The sequence below is a fragment of the Staurois parvus genome, unplaced genomic scaffold (genome assembly GCF_062004578.1).
Source record: "Staurois parvus isolate SC_StPar_1 unplaced genomic scaffold, SC_StPar_1.0 ptg003146l, whole genome shotgun sequence".
NCBI classification, from domain to species: domain Eukaryota; kingdom Metazoa; phylum Chordata; class Amphibia; order Anura; family Ranidae; genus Staurois; species Staurois parvus.
In genome coordinates this window covers 16,088-40,827 of record NW_028320942.1, presented here as the reverse complement: position 1 = coordinate 40,827, position 24,740 = coordinate 16,088, and the positions used below count along the sequence as shown (strand labels likewise).

At 52.5% G+C, this 24,740-nt stretch overlaps 1 protein-coding gene across 3 annotated transcripts in view; it reads right to left on the bottom strand.

Moving 5' to 3' along the window:
- The window catches only part of LOC149428544 (uncharacterized), a 39,681-nt gene extending 15,152 nt beyond the window's left edge, over positions 1 to 24,529 (bottom strand). For 2 of the 3 annotated variants that reach the window (XR_016310716.1, XM_089667282.1), the window contains exons 1-6: positions 24,295 to 24,529; positions 23,522 to 23,622; positions 18,841 to 18,915; positions 6,766 to 6,849; positions 3,838 to 4,470; positions 2,405 to 2,473 (exon numbers count right to left, since the gene is read on the bottom strand). Coding sequence is in view for 2 of the 3 variants with exons in the window: in XM_089667282.1 (XP_089523408.1) it covers positions 2,405 to 2,473; positions 3,838 to 4,470; positions 6,766 to 6,849; positions 18,841 to 18,915; positions 23,522 to 23,600 (940 nt within the window). In the remaining variant the exon portion in view is untranslated. The remainder of the gene's footprint in view (positions 1 to 2,404; positions 2,474 to 3,837; positions 4,471 to 6,765; positions 6,850 to 18,840; positions 18,916 to 23,521; positions 23,623 to 24,294) is intronic. The other variant, XM_089667283.1, reaches the window with a different exon arrangement.
- Positions 24,530 to 24,740: the final 211 nt, after the last annotated feature.

The following is a 24,740-nucleotide window of genomic DNA, read 5'->3' as shown; positions in this document are numbered from 1 at the left end:
GTTTATAAACAATGTTACTTTGTATCTCTCCATCTCCCGTCTGATCGATGTTTATAAACAATGTTACTTTGTATCCCTCTATCCCCCGTCTGATCGATGTTTATAAACAATGTTACTTTGTATCTCTATCTCCCGTCTGATCGATGTTTATAAACAATGTTACTTTGTATCTCTTTTAGAGATGAGCGAATTATTCAAAAATTCGATTCAGCTGATTCGCCGAATTTGAGGAAGAAATTCGATTCGATGCGAATTAATTCGCTACGAATTTAACTTATTAAAAGGGTTTCTAGGCTTCAGAGAGCCTTTATATTAGTGCAGAACACTGTACCTTTAATTTAAATGCCCTTGGAGATGAGGAAGGAGAAGGAGAAGGAGAAGGATGAGAAGAAGGAGAAGGAGAAGGATGAGAAGAAGGAGAAGGAGAAGGATGAGAAGAAGGAGAAGGAGAAGGATGAGAAGAAGGAGAAGGATGAGAAGAAGGAGAAGGAGAAGGATGAGAAGAAGGAGAAGGAGAAGGATGAGAAGAAGGATGAGAAGAAGGAGAAGGAGAAGGATGAGAAGAAGGAGAAGGATGAGAAGAAGGAGAAGGAGAAGGATGAGAAGAAGGAGAAGGATGAGAAGAAGGAGAAGGATGAGAAGAAGGAGAAGGAGAAGGATGAGAAAAAGGAGAAGGATGAGAAGAAGGAGAAGGATGAGAAGAAGGAGAAGGAGAAGGATGAGAAGAAGGAGAAGGAGAAGGATGAGAAGAAGGAGAAGGAGAAGGATGAGAAGAAGGAGAAGGAGAAGGATGAGAAGAAGGAGAAGGAGAAGGATGAGAAGAAGGAGAAGGATGAGAAGCAGGAGAAGGATGAGAAGAAGGAGAAGGAGAAGGATGAGAAGAAGGAGAAGGAGAAGGATGAGAAGAAGGAGAAGGATGAGAAGCAGGAGAAGGATGAGAAGAAGGAGAAGGAGAAGGATGAGAAGAAGGAGAAGGATGAGAAGAAGGAGAAGGATGAGAAGCAGGAGAAGGATGAGAAGAAGGAGAAGGAGAAGGATGAGAAGAAGGAGAAGGATGAGAAGAAGGAGAAGGATGAGAAGAAGGAGAAGGATGAGAAGAAGGAGAAGGAGAAGGATGAGAAGAAGGAGAAGGAGAAGGATGAGAAGATGGAGAAGGATGAGAAGAAGGAGAAGGAGAAGGATGAGAAGAAGGAGTTTCAACCGCTGTATGGAGGGAATGTCACAGAACTGTCAGAAATAGCGGAGCTCTGCAGATACACTTTTTGCCGGCTTGGAATTCTTCTTATTTTCATCCTACTTCTTCTTCTTCTTCTTCATCCTCATCCTCTTCTTCTGAGGATGAGGATGAAGAAGAAGAAGAAGAAGAAGTAGGATGAAAATAAGAATAATTCCAAGCCGGCAAAAAGTGTATGTGCAGAGTTCCTCTATTTCTGACAGTTCTCTGACAGCTTCTTCACATGTACAGCGGTTGAAACATCTGTATCCTAAATGGAAACTAATAGATACAATGTTTCAACCGCTGTACATGTGAAGGAACTGTCAGAGAACTGTCAGAAATAGCGGAGCTCTCTGCAGGGACACTTTTGCCGGCTGATCGGGAAAAATCCGATTCGCGCACCCGAAGTAGGCTAATATTCGGATTCGACGCGAATCGAATTTTTCCTGAAATTCGAATCGAATTCCACTTCGCCAGGTTCGATTCGCTCATCTCTAATCTCTATCTCCCGTCTGATCAATGTTTATAAACAATGTTACTTTGTATCTCTCCATCTCCTGTCCTGTCTCCCTGCACTGGACACCATCGGCCCCTGCACTGGACACCATGGGCCCCTGCACTGGCCCCTTCGAGGACACGTCTCCAACGCCCGATCTGATTTCCTCCTTGCGAGTATTAGGCTACTTTATCGATACACTTTTTATACTGACTGCACTTAGGTTGGCGCCCTCTTGTGTCAGACTTATATTCCTACATAAGGTGTCACACTGTCTCCAGCTGTTGAGTGACTACAAGTCCCATCATGCCTCTGCCTTTGGGAGTCACGCTGGTAACTACCAATCTTGCAAGGCCTCATGGGACTTGTAGTTTGGGGACAGCTGGAGGGCCGCCAGTGACACCCGCGCTCTCAGGGGAGCTGATACCACTAGTGCTGACATCATCGACTTACCTGTCACCATATCACCGAGCGATTATCTCCTCTCAGCACCAAATTTTACCACCCCATCAATACCCAACTGCTGGGGGGCCTGACCTTTGTCTGGAGTTGAGGGTTCAATGGGAGGATTTAGTCGCCGACCTCCTTCAACCATTGGCTGGTGGATATTGGAAGGACTTATTGTTCAGTGTGGGGTTCGCCGCACCTCATGACTGTCATAGGATGGAGTGTGACATATGGGGGGGTCTCACCTGCCGTGTCCACGGTGGGGGTCCAGGAATGGCAGAGGGCGGAGCCAAGGATCTCCATGGGGTTGAGGCCTGAAAGAGAAGAAGCTGGTTACAGGGGAGCCGAGGGAAGTGTCCCGATATCTCCAGAACGGACGCAGGCGTCTACAGGACCGTGCGGCGGGATTACTGCGGCCTGTGGAGTCGATCTGGGAGGGTTTCCATTTGTCAGATCACGTCTGCGGAGATATTCTCAGCAAATTATGTTTTATAGTGGGTTATGGAGACGGGTTATGGGGGGCGGGTTATGGGACGGGTTATGGAGACGGGTTATGGAGACGGGTTATGGGGACGGGTTATGGGGGGCGGGTTATGGAGATGGGTTATGGAGACGGGTTATGGGGACGGGTTATGGGGGGCGGGTTATGGAGACGGGTTATGGGGACGGGTTATGGGGGGCGGGTTATGGAGACGGGTTATGGGACAGGTTACGGGTTATGGGGATGGGTTATGGAGACGGGTTATGGGGGCGGGTTATGGAGACGGATTATGGGACGGGTTACGGGTTATGGGGGCGGGTTATGGAGACGGGTTATGGAACGGGTTACAGGTTATGGAGACGGGTTATGGGACTGGTTACGGGGGCGGGTTACGGGGGCGGGTTATGTGACGGGTTACGGGGACGGGTTACGGGGACGGGTTACGGGGGCGGGTTACGGGGGCGGGTTATGGAGACGGGTTACGGGACGGGTTACGGGGACGGGTTATGGGTTACAGGGGCGGGTTATGAGGACGGGTTATGGGGATGGGTTACGGGGACGGGTTATGGGGGGCGGGTTATGGGGACGGGTTATGGGGCGGGTAACGGGGACGGGTTACGGGGACGGGATATGAGGTGGGTTATGGGGGCGGTTATGGGGGTGGGTTGCGGGGGTGGGTTATGGGATATGGGGTGGGTTGCGGGGGTGGGTTACGGGGGTGGGTTACGGGGGTGGGTTACGGGGGCGGTTACGGGGGTGGGTTGCGGGGGTGGGTTACGGGGACGGGATATGGGGTGGGTGACGGGGGCGGTTATGGGGGCAGTTATGGGGGTGGGTTGCGGGGGTGGGTTACGGGGGCGGTTACGGGGGTGGGTTGCGGGGGTGGGTTACGGGATATGAGGCGGGTTATGGGGGTGGATTGCGGGGGTGAGTTATGGGATATGAGGTGGGTGACGGGGGCGGTTATGGGGGCAGTTATGGGGGTGGGTTGCGGGGGTGGGTTACGGGGACGGGATATGGGGTGGGTTACGGGGGCGGGTTATGGGGGCGGTTATGGAGGTGGGTTGCGGGGGTGGGTTACGGGGACAGGATATGGGGTGGGTTACGGGGGCGGGTTATGGGGCGGGTAACAAGGACGGGTTATGGGGACGGGGTGGGTACCCCGTTTTATGGCCTCATGTACTGGGGGACACTTACCGGCGAGCTCCAGCATGGTAGGTTCGCACGTATCCAGGACCTGCTGCCCTCCGCCGCACATCAGAGCGGAGATCTTCTGCCGCAGTTTGTCCTCCCAGCTGTTGAATCTGATCTGCTCGTGGGGGTCGCCCCTTCCCAGCGCCTGCTGCTCCAGAGCCGCCATCTTCAGCTTCACCGCTCGCCTGCAGTCGCCGTAGCGCTTCTTGCACACCTCGATGGTCCGGTACGTCGTTGCCACGCTGTTGACTTTGTTCACCACCTCCTGCCACAGCCGCCTCTTCCGCGTGGCGCTGCCCTTCACGGCGGAGTGACCGCATAATTCCCGGTAATAAATGAGGACGTTCTCCACCAGAGCTTCGTTCTCCTCCTCGCTGAAGCGCTGCCCCCTCTGGCGCTCCTCCTCCATGTACGTCATGTTGTGTTTCTTCAGTTTGCGCTGGAACTGCTGGCGGTCCCGGAAGGCCAAATGGTGCCAGCCGCCTCTCTTCTTCCTCCCTCCCCGCCGGTGTCCTCCGCCGCGCTCCATCTCACTCAGGGAGCCAATGCATCCAAATCTGTGACCCGCTCTGACCGCGTCTTTCCTGCGTTCCTTCCCAGAGATCCCGCCTCGGCTCCGGTACACTGCGCTCCCCACTGCCACAGAGGAAGGAAGCACAAAGGATCAATAAGTGTCACTGTATAATAACACAGGGTTTATAAACATTGTTCAGGTGAGAGAGGAAAAGGTACATTGTTTATAAACATTGTTCAGATGGGTGAAAGATACAAAGTAACATTGTTTACAAACATTGTTCAGACAGGTGATGGAGAGATACAAAGTAACATTGTTTATAAACATTGTTCAGACAGGTGATGGAGAGATACAAAGTAACATTGTTTATAAACATTGTTCAGACAGGTGATAGAGAGATACAAAGTAACATTGTTTATAAACATCGATCAGACGGGAGATAGAGAGATACAAAGTAACATTGTTTATAAACATCGATCAGACGGGAGATGGAGAGATACAAAGTAACATTGTTTATAAACATCGATCAGACGGGAGATGGAGAGATACAAAGTAACATTGTTTATAAACATCGATCAGATGGGGGATAGAGAGATACAAAGTAACATTGTTTATAAGCATCGATTAGTATGAGCCCCTCCCATTCATTGGGATACACAACATGGGTATAGCCAGGGGCGGACTGACAACTCATGGGGCCCCCGGGCAATAGGGGATCATGGGGCCCCTATATCCTCGCCCACACTCAAATCACACCCAAAAAAGCCTATGAAAGGTACCAGGGACATCTCATGGGGCCCCCTACTGACCCTGGGCCCTCGGGCAGTGCCGGAGTTCCCCAATGGTCAGTCCACCCCTGGGTATAGCATGACCCCTTCCCATTACATTGGGATACACACCATGGGTATAGTATTAGCCCCTCCCCTTTATTGGGATACACACCCTGGGTATAGTATGGCCCCTCCCCTTCATTGGGATACACACCATGGGTATAGTATGACCCCTCCCCTTCATTGGGATGCACACCCTGGGTATAGTATGGCCCCTCCCCTTCATTGGGATGCACACCATGGGTATAGTATGACCCCTCCCCTTCATTGGGATGCACACCATGGGTATAGTATGGCCCCTCCCCTTCATTGGGATGCACACCCTGGGTATAGCACGACCCCTCCCCTTCATTGGGATACACACCATGGGTATAGCATGGCCCCTCCCCTTCATTGGGATACACACCATGGGTATAGCATGGCCCCTCCCCTTCATTGGGATGCACACCATGGGTATAGCATGAGCCCCTCCCCTTCATTGGGATGCACACCATGGGTATAGCATGACCCCTCCCCTTCATTTGGATACACACCATGGGTATAGTATGACCCCTCCCCTTCATTTGGATACACACCATGGGTATAGTATGACCCCTCCCCTTCATTGGGATACACACCCTGGGTATAGCATGACCCCTCCCCTTCATTTGGATGCACACCCTGGGTATAGCATGACCCCTCCCCTTCATTGGGATGCACACCATGGGTATAGCATGGCCCCTCCCCTTCATTGGGATGCACACCCTGGGTATAGCATGGCCCCTCCCCTTCATTGGGATGCACACCATGGGTATAGTATGAGCCCCTCCCCTTCATTGGGATACACACCCTGGGTATAGCATGACCCCTCCCCTTCATTTGGATACACACCCTGGGTATAGCATGACCCCTCCCCTTCATTGGGATGCACACCCTGGGTATAGCATGGCCCCTCCCCTTCATTGGGATACACACCCTGGGTATAGCATGGCCCCTCCCCTTCATTGGGATACACACCCTGGGTATAGTATGGCCCCTCCCCTTCATTGGGATACACACCATGGGTATAGTATGGCCCCTCCCCTTCATTGGGATACACACCATGGGTATAGTATGGCCCCTCCCCTTCATTGGGATACACACCATGGGTATAGCATGGCCCCTCCCCTTCATTGGGATACACACCCTGGGTATAGCATGGCCCCTCCCCTTCATTGGGATACACACCATGGGTATAGTATGACCCCTCCCCTTCATTGGGATACACACCACGGGTATATTATGACCCCTCCCCTTCATTGGGATACACACCATGGGTATAGCATGGCCCCTCCCCTTCATTGGGATACACACCATGGGTATAGCATGGCCCCTCCCCTTCATTGGGATACACACCATGGGTATAGTATGGCCCCTCCCCTTCATTGGGATACACACCCTGGGTATAGCATGGCCCCTCCCCTTCATTGGGATACACACCCTGGGTATAGCATGGCCCCTCCCCTTCATTGGGATACACACCATGGGTATAGTATGGCCCCTCCCCCTTCAGCGGGATGCACCCCCCAGGTATAGTGTGAGCCCCTCCCCCTTCCATAGGATACGCACCGTGGGTGTAGTAGGACACCTCCCCATTTTGCTGCGTCTTGTTTGGCCATTCTTCGTCCTTCATTTCCTTTTTCTCATCCTCTCCTGTTGGAATGGAATGGGTTAATAATGGGCGGGTACAATTCTGGATGATGTCAGCGGCTCCTCCTTCCTCCTATCCCAACTCACTCATTTACATATAGACGGCCCCCGATGACCACAAATGCTGTTTTCCTGGCTGTCTTTTTCTGATGCAATGACTTCACCCACTGAGTAGCCATCAGCTGAATGCCGGAGGTTCGGGTTCTGGGCCAGTGTGCAAACTCTGCAAATGTCTGGGTGCCGAATCTGAAGTCAATGGGAGCCGAATATTAGGAATCAGTAATGGCCGTTTCCTGGGCTAATAGGCAAGGGGATGGCATTGGGGGGGGCACCGCCCCGAGGGGCATTTACCAAAGCAATAATCCTTTAAGGGCAACATTAAAAATGCTAAATGTCCTGTAAATCACATGCCTGGGGGATGCCGTGACCCCACCTGTGTAGTGGCCCATCTATACGACGTATACAACCCACTACAGCACCACAGACGAACCAATGACGTTGTCGGTAAATGACATTTCCCAGCCGCTCTCTATCCATCTGATCTCCAATGGAGCCGCCATTGCAATGTGGAGAAATAAATGAGCTTCTCAGGTACATGGTGCTTGTGGTATATACACCTGTATACCTTGGCCAGGACAGCGGGCCTGAGGAAACGCCACTAGAGCCCCCACCCCATCTACCTCTGCAATACCCCCCCCCACCCCCACAATGCAACCTACAGCCATGGGGAGGGTAGCAATGGAATACCATCTTCAGTGGTGGATTGAGCTGGCAGGATGCCCTCAGATGTCCATTCATTGGGATACACCCCATGGGTATAGTATGGCCCCTCCCCTTCATTGGGATACACCCCATGGGTATAGTATGGCCCCTCCCCTTCATTGGGATACACCCCATGGGTATAGTATGACCCCTCCTCTTCATTGGGATACACCCCATGGGTATAGTATGGCCCCTTCCCATTCATTGGGATACACACCCTGGGTATAGTATGACCCCTCCCCTTCATTGGGATACACCCCATGGGTATACTATGGCCCCTTCCCATTCATTGGGATACACACCATGGGTATAGTATGAGCCCCTCCCCTTCATTGGAATATACACCATAGATATAGTATTAGCTCCTCCCATTCATTGGGATACACACCATGGGTATAGTATGGCCCCTCCCCTTCATTGGGATGCACACCATGGGTATAGTATGAGCCCCTCCCCTTCATTGGGATGCACACCATGGGTATAGTATGGCCCCTCCCCTTCATTGGGATACACACCATGGGTATAGTATGGCTCCTCCCCTTCATTGGGATACACACCATGGGTATAGTATGGTCCCTCCCCTTCATTGGGATGCACACCATGGGTATAGTATGAGCCCCTCCCCTTCATTGGGATGCACACCATGGGTATAGTATGGCCCCTCCCCTTCATTGGGATATACACCATGGGTATAGTATGGCCCCTCCCCTTCATTGGGATACACACCATGGGTATAGTATGGCCCCTCCCCTTCATTGGGATACACACCATGGGTATAGTATGGCCCCTCCCCTTCATTGGGATACACACCATGGGTATAGTATGGCCCCTCCCCTTCATTGGGATACACACCATGGGTATAGTATGGCCCCTCCCCTTCATTGGGATACACACCATGGGTATAGTATGGCCCCTCCCCTTCATTGGGTTACACACCCTGGGTATAGTATGGCCCCTCCCCTTCACTTACTTCTGTATGTAAAACACGTCCAGGGATTCCCTTCAACTATCCCAGACCCTTATCCTAGATGAAGAGGTTTTATAGATGTTAATGGGGGACCCCATAACAAAACAGTCTGGGGCTCCCCCTAAAATTGCACACCAGACCCTTATCCTTCATGTCACTACCAGCCACCATCACACCAGACCCTTATCCTTGGTGTCACTACCAGCCCCCCTCACACCAGACCCTTATCCTTGGTGTCACTACCAGCCCCCCTCACACCAGACCCTTATCCTTGGTGTCACTACCAGCCCCCCTCACACCAGACCCTTATCCTTGGTGTCACTACCAGCCACCATCACACCAGACCCTTATCCTTGGTGTCACTACCAGCCCCCCTCACACCAGACCCTCATCCTTGATGTCACTACCAGCCACCATCACACCAGACCTATAACCTTGGTGTCACTACCAGCCCCCATCACACCAGACCCTTATCCTTGATGTCACTACCAGCCACCATCACACCAGACCCTTATCCTTGGTGTCACTACCAGCCACCCTCACACCAGACCCTTATCCTTGGTGTCACTACCAGCCACCCTCACACCAGACCCTTATCCTTGGTGTCACTACCAGCCCCCCTCACACCAGACCCTTATCCTTGGTGTCACTACCAGCCCCCCTCACACCAGACCCTTATCCTTGGTGTCACTACCAGCCCCCCTCACACCAGACCCTTATGCTTGATGTCACTACCAGCCACCATCACACCAGACCCTTATCCTTGGTGTCACTACCAGCCACCATCACACCAGACCCTTATCCTTGGTGTCACTACCAGCCCCCATCACACCAGACCCTTATCCTTGGTGTCACTACCAGCCACCATCACACCAGACCCTTATCCTTGGTGTCACTACCAGCCCCCATCACACCAGACCCTTATCCTTGGTGTCACTACCAGCCCCCATCACACCAGACCCTTATCCTTGGTGTCACTACCAGCCACCATCACACCAGACCCTTATCCTTGGTGTCACTACCAGCCACCCTCACACCAGACCCTTATCCTTGGTGTCACTACCAGCCACCATCACACCAGACCCTTATCCTTGGTGTCACTACCAGCCACCATCACACCAGACCCTTATCCTTGATGTCACTACCAGCCACCATCACACCAGACCCTTATCCTTGGTGTCACTACCAGACCCCCTCACACCAGACCCTTATCCTTGGTGTCACTACCAGCCACCCTCACACCAGACCCTTATCCTTGGTGTCACTACCAGCCACCATCACACCAGACCCTTATCCTTGGTGTCACTACCAGCCCCCCTCACACCAGACCCTTATCCTTGGTGTCACTACCAGCCACCCTCACACCAGACCCTTATCCTTGGTGTCACTACCAGCCACCCTCACACCAGACCCTTATCCTTGGTGTCACTACCAGCCACCATCACACCAGACCCTTATCCTTGGTGTCACTACCAGCCACCATCACACCAGACCCTTATCCTTGGTGTCACTACCAGCCACCCTCACACCAGACCCTTATCCTTGGTGTCACTACCAGCCACCATCACACCAGACCTATAACCTTGGTGTCACCACCAGCCCCCATCACACCAGACCCTTATCCTTGGTGTCACCACCAGCCCCCATCACACCAGACCCTTATCCTTGGTGTCACTACCAGCCGCCCTCACACCAGACCCTTATCCTTGGTGTCACTACCAGCCCCCCTCACACCAGACCCTTATCCTTGGTGTCACTACCAGCCACCATCACACCAGACCCTTATCCTTGGTGTCACTACCAGCCGCCCTCACACCAGACCCTTATCCTTGGTGTCACTACCAGCCACCATCACACCAGACCCTTATCCTTGGTGTCACTACCAGCCACCATCACACCAGACCCTTATCCTTGGTGTCACTACCAGCCACCATCACACCAGACCCTTATCCTTGATGTCACCACCAGCCCCCCTCACACCAGACCCTTATCCTTGGTGTCACTACCAGCCCCCCTCACACCAGACCCTTATCCTTGGTGTCACTACCAGCCACCCTCACACCAGACCCTTATCCTTGGTGTCACTACCAGCCCCCCTCACACCAGACCCTTATCCTTGGTGTCACTACCAGCCACCATCACACCAGACCCTTATCCTTGGTGTCACTACCAGCCGCCCTCACACCAGACCCTTATCCTTGGTGTCACTACCAGCCACCATCACACCAGACCCTTATCCTTGGTGTCACTACCAGCCACCATCACACCAGACCCTTATCGTTGGTGTCACTACCAGCCACCATCACACCAGACCCTTATCCTTGGTGTCACTACCAGCTGCCCTCACACCAGACCCTTATCCTTGGTGTCACTACCAGCCCCCCTCACACCAGACCCTTATCCTTGGTGTCACTACCAGCCCCCATCACACCAGACCCTTATCCTTGATATTTGGTATGGATGTGAAGGGGGAATGCAAAAAAAAAAAAAAGAGTAGAGGGATCCCCTAAATATCCATACTGGACCCTTATCAGAACATGCAGCCATGCAACCCCCCCAAACTGTACCAGGCCACACGCCCACAACATTGGAGGTACCTTTCCGGGGAAGGAGGGTGGGCTCCTGTTAAAGACCACATCTCCATGATGATCAGGACAAGGGCAACTTTCCCACAACCCTGGCCTGGTGGTTTTGGGGGTCACATTGGAATCTGGAAGTCCCCTTTATAAAGAATGAATGGAGGCTGGGTAACATCGCTGGTTGCTAAGGACGCGGCTGGTGCCGGCACCCCCAGCTTCCTTAACAACTGACAGTGGAAGAGGGAAGCTATTGTATACAGTAAGTACCAATGGAAGAAACACAACTATAGTCGGCTCCCAAGGACTGGCCGAAACGTCGGCAATCAGACCCCACTAATCCTCACCTAGTGCCGGGACACCGTCACCTAGAGACCAGGGACATGCCACATCCCCCCCCCCCAAAGATGTAAGAGCATTATAAATATCGCCTCCCACCAGAACCCCCCCCCCCCCAAAGATGTAAGAGCATTATAAATATCGCCTCCCACCAGAACACCCCCCCCCCCCAAAGATGTAAGAGCATTATAAATATCGCCTCCCACCAGAACACCCCCCCCCAAAGATGTAAGAGCATTATAAATATCGCCTCCCACCAGAACCCCCCCCCCCCCCCCAAAGATGTAAGAGCATTATAAATATCGCCTCCCACCAGAACACCCCCCCCCCCCCCAAAGATGTAAGAGCATTATAAATATCGCCTCCCACCAGAACCCCCCCCCCCCCCAAAGATGTAAGAGCATTATAAATATCGCCTCCCACCAGAACACCCCCCCCCCCCCAAAGATGTAAGAGCATTATAAATATCGCCTCCCACCAGAACCCCCCCCCCCCCAGAGATGTAAGAGCATTATAAATATCGCCTCCCACCAGAACCCCCCCCCCCCCAAAGATGTAAGAGCATTATAAATATCGCCTCCCACCAGAACCCCCCCCCCCCCCAAAGATGTAAGAGCATTATAAATATCGCCTCCCACCAGAACCCCCCCCCCCCCCAAAGATGTAAGAGCATTATAAATATCGCCTCCCACCAGAACACCCCCCCCCCCCCAAAGATGTAAGAGCATTATAAATATCGCCTCCCACCAGAACCCCCCCCCCCCCCAAAGATGTAAGAGCATTATAAATATCGCCTCCCACCAGAACCCCCCCCCCCCAAAGATGTAAGAGCATTATAAATATCGCCTCCCACCAGAACACCCCCCCCCCCCCCAAAGATGTAAGAGCATTATAAATATCGCCTCCCACCAGAACCCCCCCCCCCCAAAGATGTAAGAGCATTATAAATATCGCCTCCCACCAGAACCCCCCCCCCCCAAAAAAAAAAATCAGGCAATAAATTTCATTGAGCACAAATCCTCTTCCCCCACTCCAAATCCCATCTCCCAGCATGAATCCCCCCCAATCCCCCATTCTAGCAAAAATCCCCCCCAATCATCCCTACTAACACAATTCCCTCCACCCCCCAAAAAATGTCCCCTTCAAGCACAAATCCTTTCCCCTCTCTACCATATCACCTTTTCTACTGCAACCCACCCCAAATCCCCCCTCCTAGAACTAATCCTCTCCCACCCTCCCAACGCAAATCCCCCCCAAATCCCCCCTCCTAGCGCTAATCCTCTCCCACCCTCCCAATGCAAATCCCCCCAAATCCCCCCTCCTAGCACTAATCCTCTTCCACCTTCCCAATGCAAATCCCCCCAAATCCCCCCTCCTAGAACTAATCCTCTTCCACCCTACCAACACAAATCCCCCCTCCTAGCGCTAATCCTCTCCCACCCTCCCAACGCAAATCCCCCCCCCAAATCCCCCCTCCTAGCACTAATCCTCTTCCACCCTCCCAACGCAAATCCCCCCCAAATCCCCCCTCCTAGCACTAATCCTCTCCCACCCTCCCAACGCAAATCCCACCCAAATCCCCCCTCTTAGCACTAATCCTCTTCCACCCTCCCAACGCAAATCCCCCCTCCTAGCACTAATCCTCTTCCACCTTCCCAACGCAAATCCACCCCAAATCCCCCCCTCCTAGCACTAATCCTCTTCCACCTTCCCAACGCAAATCCCCCCTCCTAGCACTAATCCTCTTCCACCCTCCCAATGCAAATCCCCCCTCTTAGCACTAATCCTCTTCCACCCTCCCAACGCAAATCCCCCTTCCTAGCACTAATCCTCTTCCACCCTCCCAACGCAAATCCACCCCAAATCCCCCCTCCTAGTACTAATCCTCTTCCACCCTCCCAGTGCAAATCCCCCCTCCTAGCACTAATCCTCTTCCACCCTCCCAACACAAATCCCCCCTCCTAGCACTAATCCTCTTCCACCTTCCCAACGCAAATCCCCCGCAAATCCCCCCTCCTAGCACTAATCCTCTCCCACCTTCCCAATGCAAATCCCCCCAAATCCCCCCTCCTAGCACTAATCCTCTTCCACCCTCCCAACGCAAATCCCCCCTCCTAGCACTAATCCTCTTCCACCTTCCCAACGCAAATCCACCCCAAATCCCCCCCTCCTAGCACTAATCCTCTTCCACCTTCCCAATGCAATTCCCCCCTCCTAGCACTAATCCTCTTCCACCTTCCCAATGCAAATCTCCCCAAATCCCCCCTCCTAGAACTAATCCTCTCCCACCCTCCCAATGCAAATCCCCCCCAAATCCCCCCTCCTAGCACTAATCCTCTTCCACCCTACCAACACAAATCCCCCCTCCTAGCGCTAATCCTCTCCCACCCTCCCAACGCAAATCCCCCCCCCAAATCCCCCCTCCTAGCACTAATCCTCTTCCACCCTCCCAACGCAAATCCCCCCCAAATCCCCCCTCCTAGCACTAATCCTCTCCCACCCTCCCAACGCAAATCCCACCCAAATCCCCCCTCTTAGCACTAATCCTCTTCCACCCTCCCAACGCAAATCCCCACTCCTAGCACTAATCCTCTTCCACCTTCCCAACGCAAATCCACCCCAAATCCCCCCCTCCTAGCACTAATCCTCTTCCACCTTCCCAACGCAAATCCCCCCTCCTAGCACTAATCCTCTTCCACCCTCCCAATGCAAATCCCCCCTCTTAGCACTAATCCTCTTCCACCCTCCCAACGCAAATCCCCCTTCCTAGCACTAATCCTCTTCCACCCTCCCAACGCAAATCCACCCCAAATCCCCCCTCCTAGTACTAATCCTCTTCCACCCTCCCAGTGCAAATCCCCCCTCCTAGCACTAATCCTCTTCCACCCTCCCAACACAAATCCCCCCTCCTAGCACTAATCCTCTTCCACCTTCCCAACGCAAATCCCCCGCAAATCCCCCCTCCTAGCACTAATCCTCTCCCACCTTCCCAATGCAAATCCCCCCAAATCCCCCCTCCTAGCACTAATCCTCTTCCACCCTCCCAACGCAAATCCCCCCTCCTAGCACTAATCCTCTTCCACCTTCCCAACGCAAATCCACCCCAAATCCCCCCCTCCTAGCACTAATCCTCTTCCACCTTCCCAATGCAATTCCCCCCTCCTAGCACTAATCCTCTTCCACCCTCCCAATGCAAATCCCCCCTCCTAGCACTAATCCTCTTCCACCTTCCCAACGCAAATCCACCCCAAATCCCCCCTCCTAGTACTAATCCTCTTCCACCCTCCCAGTGCAAATCCCCCCTCCTAGCACTAATCCTCTTCCACCCTCCCAACACAAATCCCCCTTCCTAGCACTAATCCTCTTCCACCCTCCCAACGCAAATCCACCCCAAATCCCCCCTCCTAGCACTAATCCTCTTCCACCTTCCCAACGCAAATCCCCCGCAAATCCCCCCTCCTAGCACTAATCCTCTTCCACCCTCCCAACGCAAATCCCCCCTCCTAGCACTAATCCTCTTCCACCTTCCCAACGCAAATCCACCCCAAATCCCCCCTCCTAGCACTAATCCTCTTCCACCCTCCCAACGCAAATCCCCCCTCCTAGCACTAATCCTCTTCCACCCTCCCAACGCAAATCCACCCCAAATCCCCCCTCCTAGCACTAATCCTCTTCCACCTTCCTAATGCAAATCCCCCCTCCTAGCACTAATCCTCTTCCACCTTCCCAACGCAAATCCCCCGCAAATCCCCCCTCCTAGCAGTAATCCTCTTCCACCTTCCCAATGCAAATCCCCCCAAATCCCCCCTCCTAGCACTAATCCTCTTCCACCCTCCCAACGCAAATCCCCCCTCCTAGCACTAATCCTCTTCCACCCTCCCAACGCAAATCCCCCCTCCTAGCACTAATCCTCTTCCACCCTCCCAACGCAAATCCCCCCTCCTAGCACTAATCCTCTTCCACCCTCCCAACGCAAATCCCCCCCAAATCCCCCCTCTTAGCACTAATCCTCTTCCACCCTCCCAATGCAAATCCCCCCAAATCCCCCCTCCTAGCACTAATCCTCTTCCACCTTCCCAACGCAAATCCACCCCAAATCCCCCCCTCCTAGCACTAATCCTCTTCCACCTTCCCAATGCAATTCCCCCCTCCTAGCACTAATCCTCTTCCACCTTCCCAACGCAAATCCCCCCTCCTAGCACTAATCCTCTTCCACCCTCCCAATGCAAATCCACCCCAAATCCCCCCCTCCTAGCACTAATCCTCTTCCACCCTCCCAATGCAAATCCCCCCTCCTAGCACTAATCCTCTTCCACCTTCCCAACGCAAATCCACCCCAAATCCCCCCTCCTAGTACTAATCCTCTTCCACCCTCCCAGTGCAAATCCCCCCTCCTAGCACTAATCCTCTTCCACCCTCCCAACACAAATCCCCCTTCCTAGCACTAATCCTCTTCCACCCTCCCAACGCAAATCCACCCCAAATCCCCCCTCCTAGCACTAATCCTCTTCCACCTTCCCAACGCAAATCCCCCGCAAATCCCCCCTCCTAGCACTAATCCTCTTCCACCCTCCCAACGCAAATCCCCCCTCCTAGCACTAATCCTCTTCCACCTTCCTAATGCAAATCCCCCCTCCTAGCACTAATCCTCTTCCACCTTCCCAACGCAAATCCCCCGCAAATCCCCCCTCCTAGCAGTAATCCTCTTCCACCTTCCCAATGCAAATCCCCCCTCCTAGCACTAATCCTCTTCCACCTTCCCAACGCAAATCCACCCCAAATCCCCCCTCCTAGCACTAATCCTCTTCCACCTTCCCAATGCAATTCCCCCCTCCTAGCACTAATCCTCTTCCACCCTCCCAATGCAAATCCCCCCTCCTAGCACTAATCCTCTTCCACCTTCCCAATGCAATTCCCCCCTCCTAGCACTAATCCTCTTCCACCCTCCCAACACAAATCCCCCCTCCTAGCACTAATCCTCTTCCACCCTCCCAACGCAAATCCCCCCAAATTCCCTCTCCTATCACTAATCCTCTTCCACCCTCCCAACGCAAATCCCCCCTCCAAGCACTAATCCTCTTCCACCCTCCCAACGCAAATCCCCCCCAAATCCCCCCCCTAGCAGTAATCCTCTTCCACCCTCCCAGCGCAAATCCCCCCCAAATCCCCCCCCTAGCACTAATCCTCTTCCACCCTCCCAACGCAAATCCCCCCCAAATCCCCCCCCTAGCACTAATCCTCTTCCACCCTACCAACACAAATCCCCCCTCCTAGCACTAATCCTCTTCCACCCTCCCAACGCAAATCCCCCCCAAATCCCCCCTCTTAGCACTAATCCTCTTCCACCCTCCCAATGCAAATCCCCCCAAATCCCCCCTCCTAGCACTAATCCTCTTCCACCTTCCCAACGCAAATCCACCCCAAATCCCCCCCTCCTAGCACTAATCCTCTTCCACCTTCCCAATGCAATTCCCCCCTCCTAGCACTAATCCTCTTCCACCTTCCCAACGCAAATCCCCCCTCCTAGCACTAATCCTCTTCCACCCTCCCAATGCAAATCCACCCCAAATCCCCCCCTCCTAGCACTAATCCTCTTCCACCCTCCCAATGCAAATCCCCCCTCCTAGCACTAATCCTCTTCCACCTTCCCAACGCAAATCCACCCCAAATCCCCCCTCCTAGTACTAATCCTCTTCCACCCTCCCAGTGCAAATCCCCCCTCCTAGCACTAATCCTCTTCCACCCTCCCAACACAAATCCCCCTTCCTAGCACTAATCCTCTTCCACCCTCCCAACGCAAATCCACCCCAAATCCCCCCTCCTAGCACTAATCCTCTTCCACCTTCCCAACGCAAATCCCCCGCAAATCCCCCCTCCTAGCACTAATCCTCTTCCACCCTCCCAACGCAAATCCCCCCTCCTAGCACTAATCCTCTTCCACCTTCCTAATGCAAATCCCCCCTCCTAGCACTAATCCTCTTCCACCTTCCCAACGCAAATCCCCCGCAAATCCCCCCTCCTAGCAGTAATCCTCTTCCACCTTCCCAATGCAAATCCCCCCTCCTAGCACTAATCCTCTTCCACCTTCCCAACGCAAATCCACCCCAAATCCCCCCTCCTAGCACTAATCCTCTTCCACCTTCCCAATGCAATTCCCCCCTCCTAGCACTAATCCTCTTCCACCCTCCCAATGCAAATCCCCCCTCCTAGCACTAATCCTCTTCCACCTTCCCAATGCAATTCCCCCCTCCTAGCACTAATCCTCTTCCACCCTCCCAACACAAATCCCCCCTCCTAGCACTAATCCTCTTCCACCCTCCCAACGCAAATCCCCCCAAATTCCCTCTCCTATCACTAATCCTCTTCCACCCTCCCAACGCAAATCCCCCCTCCAAGCACTAATCCTCTTCCACCCTCCCAACGCAAATCCCCCCCAAATCCCCCCCCTAGCAGTAATCCTCTTCCACCCTCCCAGCGCAAATCCCCCCCAAATCCCCCCCCTAGCACTAATCCTCTTCCACCCTCCCAACGCAAATCCCCCCCAAATCCCCCCCCTAGCACTAATCCTCTTCCACCCTACCAACACAAATCCCCCCTCCTAGCACTAATCCTCTTCCACCCTCCCAACGCAAATCCCCCCAAATCCCCCCTCCTATCACTAATCCTCTTCCACCCTCCCAACGCAAATCCCCCCTCCTATCACTAATCCTCTTCCACCCTCCCAACGCAAATCTCCCCTCCTAGCACTAATCCTCTTCCACCCTCCCAACGCAAATCCCCCCCCAAATCACCACGCTTAGCACACCTCCCAAAAATGTCCCATTCTAGACCAATTCTTACCCTGTGCTGCCCCCTAAATTCCCCCTCCCAACACAAATCCCCTTCCCCCAATATCCTCATGGTTCCCCCCTTCACCTGGTATCACAGTGCCCACGGCAGCTGCCCCACCTGCCCACCCTTTGCCCCAGCCCTGAGATGAGGGACTTATGTGTGGTAAGAAGCCAGGTAACCAGCATTTCTGAGTATGGCGGCCCCAATTCCAGTCATGACAGGCACTCTTTGGGTCACTTTTCCATGTTGTGAGGGTAAGGAGAGGGTCTTGTATTTAGTTGTTGAAGGACATCGCAGACTGACCTCCCCGGCCTTGTCCCAGTATCTGCTCTCATGGTCTTCAAGCTGAAGCCGGGAATTTATTCTAGCAGAAAGCTGCAATTTACGATCCTGCGATGTCTGACCATGTTTGACTTTTCCCACCAGGTGCTATCTATGCAAATCTGTCACAAATCAACATGGAATGATCCACCATTAGTTCCAAATTCTGATCGCTGATTATCATGCGAAGGAACTCACCGTCTGTATTGATGGAAGGCGATGGGTCATCCTCTATCTTTATCTGGATCCTTTCTAGAACGACCTCCGGAAATCCTGCACCATCCAAACATGGAGATGTCATTAGGTTTGGATAACTTGTAATATTCTCACATGCAAACTCAAGACTTGGTTGGTTAATTCCCACCCTGATTTCCCCAGAGTCCTTCTCTACCCACCATACTGTGTCTGTATTTCCACTACACCCCACGTAGACTTCTGAAGTCCTGCCATTGTGAAGGTTCAAACTTTGGGACAGTTAAGACGCGTAAATGGAACTAGATATACATTATAAGTATGTAGTCACCTCTCCAATGATGGAGGACAGGTGTCTCCAGTGAAGGGTCCTCTTAGTACTCCATCATACAAAGACATTAGAGACCATAGTGCTCTTCCAACCTTGTGGTAGTTTGGTGAAGACCCTTTTCTGTTCCCACATGACTGTCCCCTGTGTACAGCCAGCTCCATAAAGACATGGATGACCAGTTTGGTGAAGAGACCCTTTTCTGTTCCCACATGACTGTCCCCTGTGTACAAAGCCAGCTCCATAAAGACATGGATGACCAGTTTGGTGAAGACCCTTTTCTGTTCCCACGACTGTCCCCTGTGTACAGCCAGCTCCATAAAGACATGGATGACCAGTTTGGTGAAGACCCTTTTCTGTTCCCACGACTGTCCCCTGTGTACAGCCAGCTCCATAAAGACATGGATGACCAGTTTGGTGAAGACCCTTTTCTGTTCCCACGACTGTCCCCTGTGTACAGCCAGCTCCATAAAGACATGGATGACCAGTTTGGTGAAGACCCTTTTCTGTTCCCACATGACTGTCCCCTGTGTACAAAGCCACCTCCATAAAGACATGGATGACCAGTTTGGTGAAGAGACCCTTTTCTGTTCCCACATGACTGTCCCCTGTGTACAAAGCCAGCTCCATAAAGACATGGATGACCAGTTTGGTGAAGACCCTTTTCTGTTCCCACATGACTGTCCCCTGTGTACAAAGCCAGCTCCATAAAGACATGGATGACCAGTTTGGTGAAGACCCTTTTCTGTTCCCACATGACTGTCCCCTGTGTACAAAGCCAGCTCCATAAAGACATGGATGACCAGTTTGGTGAAGACCCTTTTCTGTTCCCACATGACTGTCCCCTGTGTACAAAGCCAGCTCCATAAAGACATGGATGACCAGTTTGGTGAAGACCCTTTTCTGTTCCCACATGACTGTCCCCTGTGTACAGCCAGCTCCATAAAGACATGGATGACCAGTTTGGTGAAGACCCTTTTCTGTTCCCACATGACTGTCCCCTGTGTACAAAGCCAGCTCCATAAAGACATGGATGACCAGTTTGGTGAAGACCCTTTTCTGTTCCCACATGACTGTCCCCTGTGTACAAAGCCAGCTCCATAAAGACATGGATGACCAGTTTGGTGAAGAGACCCTTTTCTGTTCCCACATGACTGTCCCCTGTGTACAAAGCCAGCTCCATAAAGACATGGATGACCAGCTTGGTGTGGAGGAACTGGAGTGTCCTGCGCAAAGCCCTGACCTCAACCCCATAGAACACCTTTGGGATGAATTGGAGCAGAGACTGCGAGCCAGGCCTCCTCCCCCGAATGGTCCAACCTTCCCATAGACACCCTCCCAGTTGGAATGAAATGGGTTGTGAGCCAGGTCTTCTCATCCAACATTAATACAGACCTCACCAATGCTATGTTGGCTGAACGGGCACACATTCCCACAGACACTCCAAAATTGTGTAGGAAGCCTTCCTAGAAGAATGGAGTCAGTTTCATAAAGACATGGTTTGACCAGTTTGGAGTGGAGGAACTTGAGTGTCCTGCACAGAGCCCTGACCTCAACCCTACTGAACACCTTTGGGATGAATTATAACGCCCACTGTAAGCCAAGTTTTGTTTTTTTTGGCGCCCAACATATGAGCCAGATCTTCTTATCCAACATCAGTATCTGATCTCACAGATGGGCACAAATTCTCACGGACACCCTTCAATGTCTTGTGATCTTGTGGAAAGCCCCCACCCTCCCCCCCCTGATGAGTGGGTACTGTCTTAGTAACAAAACACCTTATTAATGGACACTCCATAGTCATGGCCATAAGAAGGGGGCAACTCCATATTGATAGCCATATGGAGGGGGGCAACTCCATATTAATGGTCATAGGGAGGCGGGCTACTCCATATTAATGGTCATAGGGAGGGGGGGGCTACTCCATATTAATGGTCCTAGGGAGGGGGGGGCTACTCCATATTAATGGCCATAGAGGAAAAGCAACTTCATATTAATGGCCATGGAGGGAGGGGGGCTACTCCATATTAATGGCCATGACTTTGGAATGGGATGTCCAGCAAGATCAAAATATGTGTAATGGCGGGGGCGGCTAAATAATAATGGTCATAGGGAGGGGGGAGCAACTTCATATTAATAGCCATGGGACGGGGCAATAACTCCATAAAAACAGCCATGGATTTAGATTTGGGATGTCCTACAAGCTTATATACACAATATTGCCCAAAGTATTGTCCCCGCCCTCTAAATCATGTGATTCAGGTGTTCCAATCCCCTCCATATCATGTGATTCAGGTGTTCCAATCCCCTCCATCTCATGTGATTCCGATGTTCCAATCCCCTCCATCTCATGTGATTCAGGTGTTCCAATCTCCTCCCAATCATGTGATTCAGGTGTTCCAATCCCCTCCATATCATGTGATTCAGGTGTTCCAATCCCCTCCATATCATGTGATTCCGATGTTCCAATCCCCTCCATATCATGTGATTCAGGTGTTCCAATCCCCTCCATATCATGTGATTCCGATGTTCCAATCCCCTCCATATCATGTGATTCAGGTGTTCCAATCCCCTCCATATCATGTGATTCAGGTGTTCCAATCCCCTCCATATCATGGGATTCAGGTGTTCCAATCCCCTCCCAATCATGTGATTCAGGTGTTCCAATCCCCTCCCAATCATGTGATTCAGGTGTTCCAATCCCCTCCATATCATGTGATTCAGGTGTCCCAATCCCCTCCATGGACACAGGTGTATACAATCAAGCCCCTAGGCATGCAGACGGCTTCTACAAACATTGGTGAAAGAATGGGTCGCTCTCAGGAGCTCAGTGACTCCAAGCGTGGTCCCGTGATAGGTGGCCACCTGGGCAATAAGTCCATCCGTGACATTTCCTGGCTACTAAATATTCCACGCTCAACTGTTAGTGGGATTATAACAAAGTGGAAGCCACTGGGAACAACAGCCACTCAGCCACCAAGTGGTAGGCCACGTCACATGACAGGGCGGGGTCAGCACATGCTGCAGCGCACAGTGCGCAGAAGTCGCCAACTGTCTGCAGAGTCAATAGCTAAAGACCTCCAAACTTGGTGTTGCCTTCAGATGAGCCCAACAACAGTGCGTAGAGAGCTTCATGGAATGGGTTTCCATGGCCGAGCAGCTGCATCCAAGCCTTCCATCACCAAGTGCAATGCAAAGCGTCGGATGCCGTGGTGTAAAGCACACCGCCACTGGACTCTAGAGCAATAGAGACGTGTTCTCTGGAGTGACCAATCATGCTTCTCTGTCTGGCAATCTGATGGACATGTCTGGGTTTGGCGGTTGCCAGGAGAACGGTACTTGCCTGACTGCATTGTGCCAAGTGTAAAGTTTGGGGGAAGGGGGATTATGGTGTGGGGGTGTTCCTCAGGGGTTGGGCTTGGCCCCCTAGTTCCAGCGAAGGAAACTCTTAAGGCGACATTTTGGACAATTTCATGCTCCCAACTTTGTGGGAAGAGTTTGGGGATGGCCCCTTCCTGTTCCAACATGACTGCCCACCAGTGTACAAAGCAAGGTCCATAAAGACATGGAGGAGCCAGTTTGGGGTGGAGGAACTTGACTGTCCTGCACAGAGTCCTGACCTCAACCCCATAGAACACCTTTGGGATGAATTAGAGCGGAGACTGCGAGCCAGGCCTCCTCCCCCGACATCAGTGCCTGACCTGACAAATGTGCTTCTGGAAGAATGGTCCAACCTTCCCATAGACACCCTCCTAAACCTTGTGGGGGGCCTTCCCAGAAGAGTTGAAGCTGTTATAGCTGCAAAGGGCGGGGCCAACTCAATATTGAACCCTACGGACTAAGACTGGGGGGCCATTAAAGGTCATGTGTGTGGAAAGGGCGGGCCAACTCAATATTAAACTCTACGGACTAAGACTGGGGGGCCATTATAGGTCATGTGTGTGGAAAGGGCGGGGCCAACTCAATATTGAACCCTACGGACTAAGACTGGGGGGCCATCATAGGTCATGTGTGTGGAAAGGGCGGGGCCAACTCAATATTGAACCCTACGGACTAAGACTGGGAGGCCAATAAAGTTCATGTGTGGGGAAAGGCCGGCGGCCCAATACTTTTGGCAATCTAGTGTAGGTGTGATGGTCTGCAAACACAGCCAGAAGGTGTAAGAATATGAGTGAATGGAGAAGGGGTGACGTAAGAAGGGAATGCTCTGCTATGTCCATGTCCACTATGTCCATAATTTGATGGTGGCCTGGAACGGTCATGGTGCAGCTCAGCTGATTCTGAGCCCCCATACCAGTCACATGCTGTGCCATGGTTCACCTTTATATACAGCCCCATGTCAGTCCATCATCTACTCACGTAGCAGGTTGGGGTCCATGCTGATGAAGGCCTGTGCTCCTTTGATGCTGCTGAGATACGTGGAGTCCAGCAAAGACATTCTCCACCGAATGGATGTTCTGCTGAAAGAGAAGACGACATGTTTTTGAAGCAGAGGCAGAGTTTTCTCTTTTTGCCATGATAGCCGTTGGTTAAAGTTTGGAGTTTAGGAGATGCAATTGGCTGCAATTGGGAGGCAGGGACAGGGTGTTGTCACCCTACAACAGGAAATGGCTGAACGAAGACCCTTTCTTCAGCCAACCTTTGAGAGGTCCTTCTCTGTGTATACCTGTTGGGGGTCCCAGTGGCGATCAGTTGAGGTCAGGATGGACTGATGTCACCATCCATGGTTCTGGGTGAGGGATCTGCTTGTCTCTGACAGCTCATAAAATATAAATGAGGGTACCGGAATGGCAGGTTCGGTTCCTGGGGGGGGGGGGGGGGGTGATCTCCTGCAGTTGCTTCTGTTAGTCCACAGCAAGTCATGCAACCATCTCTGTCCTACAGGAGCTGACAATCTAATTACCCGGCTCTGGTAGTTGGTCAATGCATGGCGTATGACGAGATATTGATTTGTCCTGCAGATGGACCCTGGTTTGAAGATGCAGTGTATGGTGAGTCATGTGTCCATTGATGGTCACTGGTGGCCCCCCCCTGCAGTGTCCACCCCCCCCCCCCCCAGTGTCCACCATTATACAGGTCCCTCCATACAAAAAACCAATACATGAAGGATGGGGGGGTCATCTTTTACTCACCCAATAACACAGAGGGCAGAGCACCTTTAAGAAATGTACCATGGGAGGACAGCAGAGCGACTCGACAACGTGGATCCTGGCCTGTAGTGTGGCCCTGCAGTCTCCTGTGGGGCCCTTGGAGGAGAAGAGTCCAGGAATCTCTGTATTCAACAGTCAAAACACTGAGAGCTGGGCTGTCTTCCTGATGATAGAGGAAACACGCAAAACAGGGAGGAGGGGGCGAGCTGGAGGGAAGGGGGGAGTGAGCTGGATGGGAGGGGGGCGAGTCGGAGGGGGGGGGGCTGGATGGGAGGGGGGCGAGTCGGAGGGGGGCGAGTCAGAGGGGGGGGGGGCTGGAGGGGAGGGGGGCTTCCTCCAGTCAAAAGCCTACAACACTCAATCAGAATTGTATGAAAAATACGACTTTGAATCGATGATCTGACAGTTATCACACAGATTTCCAAAAT